At 37.6% G+C, this 12,973-nt stretch overlaps 2 protein-coding genes across 2 annotated transcripts in view; both read left to right on the top strand.

Moving 5' to 3' along the window:
• Window positions 1-59: 59 nt before the first annotated feature.
• Window positions 60-12,973, top strand: part of LOC6583571 (synaptotagmin-5) — a 40,341-nt gene continuing 27,427 nt past the window's right edge. Inside the window, exons 1-3 of the mRNA XM_015162932.3 lie at window positions 60-668; window positions 12,234-12,411; window positions 12,479-12,538. Of these exons, the coding sequence (XP_015018418.1) occupies window positions 12,298-12,411; window positions 12,479-12,538 (174 nt within the window). The 5' untranslated portion in view covers window positions 60-668; window positions 12,234-12,297. The remainder of the gene's footprint in view (window positions 669-12,233; window positions 12,412-12,478; window positions 12,539-12,973) is intronic.
• On the top strand, window positions 6,143-6,484 carry LOC116804321 (skeletal aspartic acid-rich protein 2-like). The gene has a single exon (XM_032731081.1). The coding sequence runs from the start codon at window positions 6,143-6,145 to the stop codon at window positions 6,482-6,484; it is 342 nt and encodes a 113-aa protein (XP_032586972.1).

The following is a 12,973-nucleotide window of genomic DNA, read 5'->3' as shown; positions in this document are numbered from 1 at the left end:
GCTAATAGAGCACCTGCAACAGGTGGGAACGAAAAGTACAGTGGTTGGAGCTGGCCCTGGAAAGCGACTTCAAAGAACATTCCGAGGGGATGGCTGTCAATCGAAATTAACTAACGCTGATTGCTGCATAGACAGTCGAGACAATTACGTTTTAGCCTCGTTATCAAAACATCAGCAGTCCGCAGCCGAAGCATCCGCCGGCCATTTCAATAATCTGTGACTGATAACAGGCGAAAGCTTTTTGCGAGGCGAAGGCTAAAGCCCGCAAGGAGCTTTCTGCGAGCAGTACGACTACGCTACTGGTGACAGCATTTATAGCATATGGTAGTAATCTATTCCGCAGCGACTACCATTAGATATCCTGGCGTTGTGAGAATCAGTTGGAACCTGGCGAGCAAGGCGTTAGCTGCTGCTGCTACCATTTCATGTGTATCGACCGAATCCAGCTAAACATAGGATATCATATCAAGGCTTTAAGATACATTTTCCGTGTGCTCCCATTGGATGTGTTATAAATAATAAATAAAACAATTAACAATTATGTGGCGCGTTCGTAAGACGTAGAGATTTCGAATTGACGCTGCTCTATTAAGAACTACTGAATAACCGAACTCTTTGTAACCCAACAATTTGTCGGCCCGAAACATTGCATTGCTATTTAGTCGTGGGTAAGTTATAGATATTTATTATAAAAATAAGTTAGTTTAGTAAACCTAAGTGTATAAGCTTTGTTTCAAAACCGGAGTTGAAATATAAACGCTGAGGCGACTGTAAGCTTAATTATTACGTCTTTATCAGATAATAACGTCACGTGGAAAAATGAAAACAAAAACAATATTTTATGCTTCTGCTCTGATTCTTGGTTGAATAGAACTCGACTAAAATAAACATATGCGGCATGTGTAAGGCTGCGTCGAGAGCAGCCACCCTTTGAATTCTTGCCTCGTGGACACGGAATTATGCACTCACATATAGCAACACGCTTGTAACCCTTGATAAGATAGCCACGCTATCATCAGGCATTGCTTATAAAAAGTTTATATAATTCTATAATTTTTGTTTGACAATATTCGTTACGCCGGGCAGATCGTTTGGCTGCCACGCCTACTCTTATTGGTATACCCATATCCATATATAAATAAATATAAATATATGACGTCAATTGGCAATTACATCGATACCATGCCGATAGACATACATACATATATGATTTTTGCCCTACTTATCTGACGCTGTCACTGACTGAGATAATCAAAGTAAACAACTTGATTCAAGTTTATTAATTAGTTTATCTCGGTGTCCGTCCTGTTACATGCTTTGGTTTAGTTTCCTGATTTATTTATTTTTTGTTGTTTCAATGTTTCATTGTTTGTTTACAGAGTTCAAAGAGTATATAGACCTGACAATAATGAGTGAATTTAGCCGTCTAATAAATACTCGTGTACTCATACCTGAGATTTATTTTTCAGATTATTATGGAAGATATAATTGTGAAAGAATTTAGGTCAATAAAATATTAATTAAAGAAAGTTATTTAGCTTTAGAAACATTCGGAATTTTTAATGCTACCTTTGATTGTACTTTTTGGCTCTGTAGCGCTTGAATCATAGGTTTAATTATATTTATATTGTCATCGTTAAATAGAGCTCGCCAAAAATTTGGCCGTATTGCAAACAATATAATAATTAATTTTTTGTATACCATTATTTAGATGTTTTTACCGCTTTAAATGAAGTCAGTTAGAGTGCGTAAGAGGGTACAAAAACAGAAGTTTTATTTGAACAGCTTTTTAAGCCGCCGTGGAGACTTGTTTTCGGATTCTTTCTAGAACATACAAAGAAACACTTGTTCTAATGGCAACCACCCAAACCGTAGTTAACTTTCCTCAAGCTAAGTAAATACCTCGACCGCTTGACGCTTGAGATTCGCATAATATGCACGTTTGAATTATAACAATTGGTGGGTTCAGAGAAATTAATTGAATCAATATGCATGGCAAAAGTGAAGTACTCGTTTTGCGATAAAAGCAGCCAACAGTGCGAATCGGAATCAGTAGAGGACAGGACTTGAAATCCAAAATGCGTTGCCTCAAATCGTTTGTATTCATCACCTTGATGGCCGTTGTGGCGGCGCAGGCACCAAGTATCAGTGTTCGTGCACCACTCTTACGCAAGCCCCTCATCAAGCTGGCCGTCCAACCTGCCATTGTCAGTGAACCAGTTGCCGTAGCTGCAATTGAGGAAGAGCCAGCGGGAGTGGGAGTAGTGCCCGCTGTAGCTGCTCGTCCCATTCTTCCCTTGGTTAGCCCCCAGTACTGGGGACAGTTCGGTGCCCAGAACTATGGCCCGTATAACCCATACGGCTTCAACCCATACTGGGGCGGATTCGGTCAGGTCCGACCCAGACGCTTCGGCCGCCGCTTTTGGGGTCCTCGCGTCGTGGTCGCCACAAGCACAGTTGCGCCTGTCACAGATGTCGATGAAGTTCCTGAAGCTGTTGCCAATACTGATGAGGTCGTGGAAGCAGCTCCCCAGATAAACTAAGGGCTTTGCGGAGACTTATCACATTTCACCATATGGGAATTTGATTTCAATAAACAATTCTGAGGTCGCTAGACTTTTTGCATAAACAATAAAAAACGGTTTATCTTATCGAGTAATTTGCAAATGCCCTATGCTTGTTGAAATATCAAAAAGGAACGTAAACACGGCGCCCCAGTCAGTCATCAAAGTCAATTGCAGAGCTCCCAACTCTGCCATATGGTGCAATATTGGAAAATCCAATCAAAATGTTAATTCGACGACAGGCCAGGCACGCTTTATGCTAAGCCCGCGCAAAAACCTGTTGGCATTGTTATGTAAAGTTTGATGGCTATGTACCAGCTCTAGCTGGCAACATGTTCCATGCTCCATGCTCCACGCTATATATTTATACCACGTTTCGAAGTGAATGAAAGTATTGGCTGAGTGCAATTTCCGTTTTGTCGTTTTTTCCTTTTTGAATAGCATAAAAAATACTGAGCCTATTTGCAGCATGATTTAGCCATCAAATCTTACATTATATCTGATTAACATAGACTATAGCACATTTTTAGACACTATACGCACCCGTATGAAAACCGCGATAATATAACTAAAACTGTAAATAACAAGTAAGAAAGCTCTAGTCGAGACTGCTCGACTACGAGACTCCTTGAACCCTTTGAGCAACTAATATTTCAATAATTATTCGCACATGCACACCCGCAGGCATCTAAATATATATTTAAAATATGTAGGAGATATAATTTTACGACTGATTTGCGATAATGTTTTTAATTGATAAGAAAATAACGGGATGAGTTATCGATTTTTGGAGATAAACGGACATCTTAAAATTTGAAGTCTCTAGCTCTCTTCTGAGATCGACGCGTTCATACATTTGGACAGACGGACGGATAGGGCCAAATCGACTCAGCTCGTCGCCCCGATCAAGAATATATATACTTTGTGGGGTCTGCCACGCCTCCTTTTTACATACATTTTATTTCTGTTACATACATTTCCTCCTGTTACATACATTTCAACAAAACCATTGATTTTCTCGAGAAAATGGGTATTTCAGACACATATAAGCTGTTCCAGGACAATGACCCTAAAAGGGTCGAGTCATGGTTACTGTGCAGTTACCCAAAACTTTTGGAAAGACCTCCACAGCCCCCAGACCTGACCTCTATACAAAAATTAGAAGACAAGTAGACTAACGAGTTTACAAAACATCGATATCTTAAATATCTTACATAAAGACATGGTTACAGGTAAATTATTAGAAGATTATTAATAGTGCTCGAATTTGGTTTCTTGTTAAAAAAACCCGAATATTAAAGTAACGCCAAATTTTGGGATTTTTCGGCTTATGTATAATTTTCGTAAGTTATGTCAAATATATATTGTTATATAACTCATCGGAAAGATAATTCTTCAATCTACAATTTAGCATTTTTACTTTTTCAATTTCAGCTAATATTACATGTTTTATGGGCGGTTGAAGTTGAAAAAAAAAAAACAAGTAAGAAAGCTATAGTCGATACTGCTCGACTACGAGATCCCCTGAACCCTTGGAGCAATAGCTATTTCAATAATTTTTCGCGTCTTTCAGCTTACACAAGAAACACGCACACTCACATACACACACACGCATACACACACACATACACACACACACACGCATACACATACACATACACAAACACATACACACACACACACACACACGCATACACAAACACATACACACACAAGCACCCACGCATAAACACGCATGGGCTGCAGTGTTGGCTTACTATGAAAACTTAATTGTTTAATAACTGTTTTTGTGGACATACGATCTTCATGAAACTTTTAGATTATGATAACAACATGGATATGCATGTTGTTGCCAAAGTACAAGTCTCTAGTATTTGAAATACGCTTTTTACAAACATGAGGGAGAGGGGGTGGACATAGGTGTGGGGGGTAAATTTTAACCAAAACCGAAATTGCATAAATTGCATATAAGCATGCTTAAAAAATTTGGAGACTCTAGCAATAAAGGTGTAGGAGATATAATTTTATAACTGGTTTTCGATAAGGTTTTTATCGATAAAAAAAGATCGGGGTGAGTTATCGATTTTTAATGATAAACTTGATATCCGCGCTGTAATTACGGACATTTAAAAAAAATTGAAGTCTCTAGTTCTTATATCTTCGGAAATCGACGTGTTCATACATACGGACAGACGGACGGACGGACAGACGGACAGACGGACAGACGGACGGACAGACAGACGGACAGGGCCAAATCAACTCAGCTCGTCGTCCTGATCAAGAATATATATACTTTGTGGGGTCTGCCACGCCTCCTTCTGCCTGTTACATACATTTCAACAAAACCATTATACCCTGATTTCCCATTGAAAATGGGTTCAGGGTATAAAAATCGAAAATTAATGTTAGATGTCGCATCTAAGCTTTAACATATACATATATGCTTGTATGTGATTATGTGACACCAAGTATGTAAGCTAACTGTTGCAGTTTCTTTTATCCTTGTAGTTATGCTATAAAAATTGTTGTCATAGACGTTTAATAAAGGGTAGTTGATGTTGCTCGTATGACGGATTAAAACTAAAATTCTAATATACTCGCAATATCTGCGAGCTTGTTAAAGACATTGCCTTTACTATTTGAACCCGTGGTAAATTGTCAAAGCTTAAGCCCACAGTTATTGAGCTATAGTCGCTCCATTTGATAGGTGTACTACTGTTGGCCCTCTTTTAAGATTGGTCATCCCCAGATAAAGAGCTAAAGAAAACAGTATTTTGCAACTCCAGAAACAGATCTGTAACTTGCCTTTGAGCAGCAATTTGGGTTTGTTGAATAACTATTCTTGAAGATGGACTTTTGTAATGAAACATTCGGAATGTGATAATGACATTTATTTCTGTATGTTTTCCAAACCTCAATAATATTTCATTGTTTCCATTTTTAATGGGCCCATGTTATAGTTATTATATATTTATATATTTAGTTTATTATATCTTCTAAAATTTGTGAGCTCTGAATGCTAAATATAAAACAATAGTACTTGATACTACTTGACTAAAGTGTACTGAAAGAGTATAATGCAATTCGCTTCGCCCGGCTTGAACGCTCCTAATTGCCAGACTTGTAGTATACTGGTGCGCACTGTTAACGGCAACTGTAATCGGTGATAGTCGATCTAAGTAGCAAAGTGAAAAACGTTTGCTATTTCAGCCAGCTGAAAAGCCTAGCATAATTTAATTAGCTTTATTTAAAGACGATGCTTACGTGTGGGAATATAGCAAATATTTTTAACAGACCTCCACCACCCACCAATTGTGCAAACTTATCAAAATTCGGAGAAAAATTATATTCATTAGGAATACACAAAAATCCCAAATACGAAGTTAAAGTCAGCAAATATTTAACAAACCTCGAATATTCATGTCCGACTCGACTCCATTCAAGATGCCAGCTGTTATAAACCAAACAATAACAGCTAAATTGAATAAGATATGGCCCATGACAGCTAAATCGACGCTTCCGTATAAAAAGTTGCCAAGTAGAGCCTCAGAGATCAGTTCGCTAAGAATCCAATCGACATGCGCTCCATTTTGCTGCTTGCCCTGTTCGGCTTTGTGCTGCTCTCCACAACAGCCACAGCTGAAGAAACTGAGCAGACGGATGATATAGATATTGCAGACGAAAATTATGATGAGCTCAAGGATGCTGAAGAATACAAAGATGATCTGGATTACAAAGAGTATGAAGATTACAAAGATGATCTGGATGACAAAGATGATCTGGATGACAAAGATGATGTAAATGAAGAAGATGACAAGCTTGATGAGGACGATAAAGATGGTTTAGACTATGCACAGGACCAATATGATGCTGATTCGTTTTACTCTGAAGAAACACAAAAATCAGAACCTTCTGAATAATACTATGGTATATAATTGAAATAAAATTCGCCAATTGCATGCACATTTACTTTTGAAATATGTAGAATCTATTTGACAATCGTCTACTCCAAATTTGTTTTTAAGCAAGTCAATTGGGCTCCATATTATGGGAGCTTCTTTTCAAAAACTTAAAAAATATATTTGAGCCTAAAAGTGAGGAGCCGAGGAAATACGAAGTGATCTGGGAACTTATGGTCGAATAAACAAGTAAGAATGCTCCTAGTCTAGACTGCTCGACTACGAAATTCCACGAGCCCTTCGAAGAAATTATATTTCAAAAATTCATCGCGTCTTTCTGCTTACACAAGAAACACATACATTCAGACACATACATAGGCATGCACACATAAAAACGCAGGTACAGCAGTGTGGGCTGACTTAATTGCTTAATAATTATTCTCAGTCTTGTGCTAGCTCTCTTACTGTACGCACGTACCTAAGGATTAGCTTGTCAAAGAAAATAAAAATAAAAACAAGTCCACGATTAAAAGAACAAAACGAACTTTATCTCCAGGGGACACCGTTATGTCGCCCAAAGTAAAGCGCACTGCGCTAAAAATAGACACTGGTCAGCGACCAAACGCCAACAAAAACTACTACTCGCCGTTGCAAACACTAATACAACCAAACGACGAGATCGAAATCACTGATAAGAATGAAGATGAGCTCGAGCAAATCAGTTCTAAAAACAAAGTGTATGTTCCCCCAATAACGGTCCTCAAATGCACAGTGGATCAAATTCATAATATCTGCAAACAAATTAATTGCACTAAATATTCCATCAAAAAGATTTCAATTGGAATCAAGCTCCATTGCGTCGATATAAATGACCATAAAGCCGCGTGCAGTGTAATGCATGGAAAATTTGAATATTTCTCCTACGCCGATAAAAATGACAGGCCATACAAAGCACTGCTGTTGGGGCTAGATAAAATGGATCCCTCTTCATTAAAAAATGAGCTTATCGGTCTTGGTCTAAACTGTCTAGATGTTAAACTGGTTCAGCGAAAAAGACCAAACAACACTGTCCTAATTCTATACGTGGTCTTCTTCACCAAAAAATCCATCACACTCAATGAGCTTAGAAAAAACCACTCAGTTATCAACTATGTAAGAGTGAAGTGGGAGTATCAAAAGAAATCCAGTCACCAAATAACTCAATGCTACAACTGCCAAATGTTTGGTCATGGCTCAAACCGCTGCGCCGTGAAGTCGTATTGCTCTAACTGCGCTGGACCTCACAAAACCGCTGAATGTCCGGATGGATCTACTGTTAAATGTGCCAACTGTAATGGTTCACATAAATCCAACGACGCTAACTGCCCTAGTAGGATTAGTTACCTAAATCTAAGATCTCAATATCGGTCGCATCAAGTAAGACCCAATCGTACTAATATTTCTTTGCCACCACAGCTTGATTACTCCAATGCGTTCCCTAATACGCTAAGTAAATCAAATTTTCATTCAAGCGCCAGATGGGTTAACCATAATGGCAATCACACTCCTAATGTCAACAAGGATCTTTTCTCTTTGGAGGAGATCAAGTCCCTTACATTTGAGCTTATAAAAAACTTAAGAAACTGCAAGACCAAGGCAGACCAATTCGAATTAATAACATCATTGGCATGCAAGTTCGTACATAATGTTTGATCATCTCTCAATTATAACTTGGAACGCTAGAGGCGTTAAAAATAAGAAAGATGAGCTTTTTGCTTTCTTAAATAGAGAAAATGTAGATATCTGTCTACTAACTGAATCCTGGCTTAACAGCTCATTATCAATTAAAAACAATAACTACTTTTGTTACAGATGTGACAGATCTAGTAGAAGAGGAGGAGGGGTTGCCATTATTATTAAAAAAATCTATTCGCCATACCCTGCTTCCCCTCCCTAACACAAATTTAATCGAATCTATTGGCATAAATATTACCATTAACGGAACTACCTGCACTTCACTGTTTTGCTGTTATTTTGGTGGTGGTCGAGCGGACCCCCTTCAAAAACAAATCTTTACAAATGATTTGCGACTATTAACCCGCACTCCTGGAAACTTAGTGTTAGGAGGAGATTTTAATAGCCGACACAGGCTCTGGGGCTGTAACCGAGCAAATGTCTGGGGATCATTGCTGTACAACTTCTCATTATCTCGTGGACTTACAGTTCATTTCCCTAATGAACACTCTTATGTACCAGCGAGTGCTAGATATCAATCGTCTACGCTAGACTTATTTGTTTCAAACAACTGTCAACTGTTATCCAATACTATAGCAATAAATGATCTAGGCTCGGATCATCTCCCTGTCCAAACAATACTGCACTCAAATTACACTAAAGTTAAAAAATTCTTCTATGATATCAAAAACGCAAACTGGACTGTGTTTGGTAGAACAATCAACCGACTATTACCAGACTGCGACTCCTTCCCCGCTAGTTCGCAGGACGACATAGACAATTTAATAAATTGGTTTAGCTTAGTGATCGTTGCAGCTAAAGAGCACAGTATTCCTAAAAGAGAAATCAAATCTTCTCCCAAAGCTCTACCTCCTAATATAATCTCTCTAATAAAACTTAGAAACAGGCACCGTCGAAATTGGTTGAGACGCAGAAATATATGTGATCTGACTCTAGTTAGATGGTTCAGCCAACTAGTTAATATTGAATTATCCAAACTCAGAAACGAGAACTGGAATAATCTCTTATCCTCGCTAGAAAAAAATTCTTCCCCCTTTTGGAAGCTTTCAAAAGTCATCAAGAAGAAATACAGTGGAATACCCACACTCACACACAATCAGCAAAATTTCGTAAGTGCCGATAAGAAAGTCGAACTATTAGCATCATTGTTCGCCTTGAACCATTCGCACTCAGCTAACCTCGGTGATCCATCCACTAGCTCTGAGGTCAACAGTTTCACGGGGTTATTGGACTCCCTGCCTGTTGACCACGACGAATCATACCTGACAAATGTCCATGAGGTATCTTCGATTTTAAAAGAGCTTAAATCCAAGAAGACTCCAGGTCTGGATAACATTGAAAATGTGTGCCTAAAAGCCCTCCCTCGTAAAGGAGTCAAATTTCTTTCATTCCTTATTAATGAGTGCCTACGCCTCGGATATTTTCCACATAAATGGAAGATCTCTAAAGTCATTCCCATCTTAAAGGCAAACAAGCCTCCTGAATGCCCTACATCATATAGACCAATAAGTCTGCTTTCATCAGTCAGTAAAATCCTAGAGAAAGTCATTAAGAAAAGATTAGTTGACTTTACTGAAAGTAATAATGTCCTTTCGCCTCTTCAGTATGGCTTCCGTCGTGAACACAATACCATTCATCCTCTGGGTAGAATTAAAAAAATTGTCAAGGCCAATTTTAGTAGTTCCAAATCTACGGGTATGGTCTTGCTAGACATTAAAGCGGCCTTTGACTCTGTATGGCATGAAGGACTTGTGTACAAAATGAACCTCTTACATTTCCCATTGCAGATTATTAAAATAATACGCAGTTTCTTGAAAGACAGATTCTTTACAGTGTACATAGGCAATGCTCATTCACGTGCAAGTTATATTCCTGCAGGTTGCCCGCAAGGATCCTGCTTCTCCCCAATATTATATAATATCTATACATCCGACTTCCCTGCTTTAAGTGGATGCACGGCATCCATTTTCGCTGATGATACGGCAATCCTTTGCTCTGGTAAACTGGCAACCGATATCTCAGATTCTCTCCAAGCAGCCTTTAACGTTCTAGTTGCGTACTTTACTAAGTGGAAAATTCTTATAAATCCGGAAAAAACCCAAGCAATATACTTTACAAGAAATAGGAAAAATAATTATATTCCTCTACATCCTATTAATCTAAGCCAAGTAGACATTAACTGGGAGAACAATGTTAAATATCTTGGTGTCTTGTTAGACAAAAAATTAACTTTTTCTGATCACGTCCAATTTATTATTAAAAAAACAAATATATTAATTAAAGTGTTATATCCATTCATAAATAGGAACTCTCGACTAAGTTTAGAAAATAAAATGTACCTATTTAGATCAATTTTCCAGTCCACAATTTTTTACGGGGCTCCGGTTTGGGCTGATATAGCTAAGACTCATATCTGTAAAATCCAAGTCTTGCAAAACAAAATATTAAAAAGAATATTTAATCTCCCGTGGCATTACCCTACTGCGGAGCTACACTATATTGCCAGAGTCGAACTAGCGTCAGATAGATTGACTAAGTTGCACACAAATTTTGTAACCCGTTGTAGTTATTCATCTTACCTACATTTACAAAACAGTAATGAACCCTTATAAGCAATAAGCAATTAGTCTTAATTTTAATTTTAAGTTTTTAGTCTTTAAGTCAATTTACGAGGTTTTTGTTTATACTTTTCCTTCAAAAATAATGTTTCTAAATGTAATTAAATTTCCTGAACAAATAATATTAACATTTAAGCAGAAAAGGTTTATGGCCTGTACTCTTAACTTTCACATGTAAATCACTCACACTTGTGTAAATACTGATATAAAATAAAGTGTTCCTTATAAATAAATTAAAAAAAAATAATTATTCTTGTCAATGGACTACCTCCATGAAACTTGTAGATCGTGATCCTAACAAAATACGAAATACGCCTTTTACAAATATTTTGGTGAGGGGGTGCATATAGGGGTGGGGGTTAAATTACAACAATAATATATAAATATATAGATTTAATTAAATAAATAGTTTTCGATAAGGTTTTCAATCGATAACAAAATATCGGGAGTAGTTATTTTGGTAGAAAAACTCGATAGGTGCGGGATACATACGGACCTAGGAAAACAAATTTCAAGTCTCTAGCTCTTATATATCTACTGAGATCGACGCGTTCATACATACGGACGGGCAGACAGACTGACAGGGCCTAATTGGCTCAGCTCGTCGTTTGAACGACGAGATTTCAGAAGATATAAGAGCTAGAGACTTGAAACAGTACAGACATGTACACTCTTGTATACCATACGCAGTATGAGTTTATCACATTTTTTCGATAACTCAGTCGATTTCATTTTAATCGAAAATAATCGATAAATTAATTAGGGGCTTTCAGCGTAATTTTAATATTATTAGACCTGGAAACATCATATTTTCTGTGTATATACATTTGATAAATGCAAAGATGTTGTCATATGCAGATTTTTGAAAGCACGCCCCCATTCGCCCCCTCATTTGTAGGGAGATTTGTGTTTATGATAAAAAAAGATTTGACCATTATGATAAATTTCTGAAAGTTTCATGAAAATAGTCTCACTACAAGAGAAATTATTCAACAAATAAATTCTGATACTGTTGCCCACACTGCAGCCCATGCGCGCTTATCGATGCAGTTGTATGTACATACACATGTGTGCATTTGTTTTTGTATGTCTGCAGAATGATTGGAATATTATTTCCTTGCGGGGTTCAGGGTATCTCCTAGTCAAGCTGTCTTGACTAGAGCACTCTTACTTGTTTGATTTGATAGAGTATAGAGCATATTAGAAGTCACTAACGTGCAAAATTTTGCAATTCTAGATCCAAACTGTGACAAATATAATCTTATTCGATTTGTCACGTAAAGTTGTAAGTCTTAGTCTTAGATAGTTATGGAACAGTTTGACAGCAAGACGAATGTTGCACAAAACTAAGACACATTTTATTCCTCGAGAAGACACTTTTTATACTAAGTAAATGCTTCCTTAATTTCCACTTTAAGAACTGACAAGCCTGCCTGAACTGAAGAATACGCGAAAAGTCATTCGACTAAAGGGAGATTTAAAATGGTAATGGTAAGCTCGGCTGTCTTGGGTGCCGCGGCTGGCACTGGTCTGGCGCTTCTGCTGGCTGTAACTATAGTTATGTACCGTTATTATCTGCTGCGTAGGCGTGGTAAGGTGAGTATTATACAATTCATTTATCCATTTTATAGTCACCATTTCGTATTTCATGTTTCCAAATCAGGAGTGGGACGAGCTGGATCGCTGGGAAGAGACGCGTATCATGCGTAAATTGCAAATGAAGGTAAGCTTATTACGAATTGAAATACCATCCTGTATAAGGCATTAATAATGGCGTTCGCAAATCGAATCATCTATTTGCTTGTGACAGTACAGTTTTGCATTCACTGATTTGGATGATTGTGCCATATTTTGAGTTTCGCATCTCTAATTTGGTTTGCGACTTGGCTAACCACTTTGTCAGCAAACTGAAGTACAATACATAAGCAATTGCCAATAAAGTAGCGCTGTCTTAAGTACATAATGGATATTCCAGATCATGATTTCCGCTCAACGTCAAGTCTATTTCGAAACGCTATTTTAATATATTATTCGTAATGTGATTAAATTGTTTCACAAAGAGATTCTATTTGTATATGTTTGTTTTGTATATTTATCCTCCATATTATTATTTGACCAATCGATCTTGAACCATATGATATTTTTCTCAATTTTTATA

This window comes from Drosophila mojavensis, unplaced genomic scaffold (genome assembly GCF_018153725.1).
Source record: "Drosophila mojavensis isolate 15081-1352.22 unplaced genomic scaffold, ASM1815372v1 contig_74, whole genome shotgun sequence".
NCBI lineage: Eukaryota > Metazoa > Arthropoda > Insecta > Diptera > Drosophilidae > Drosophila > Drosophila mojavensis.
This window is presented reverse-complemented; position numbering and strand designations above follow the sequence as displayed.

Coding starts and splice junctions, on each gene's coding strand:
- LOC116804321 (XM_032731081.1), top strand. CDS start 6,143: ATGCGCTCCATTTTGCTGCTTGCCCTGTTCGGCTTTGTGCTGCTCTCC.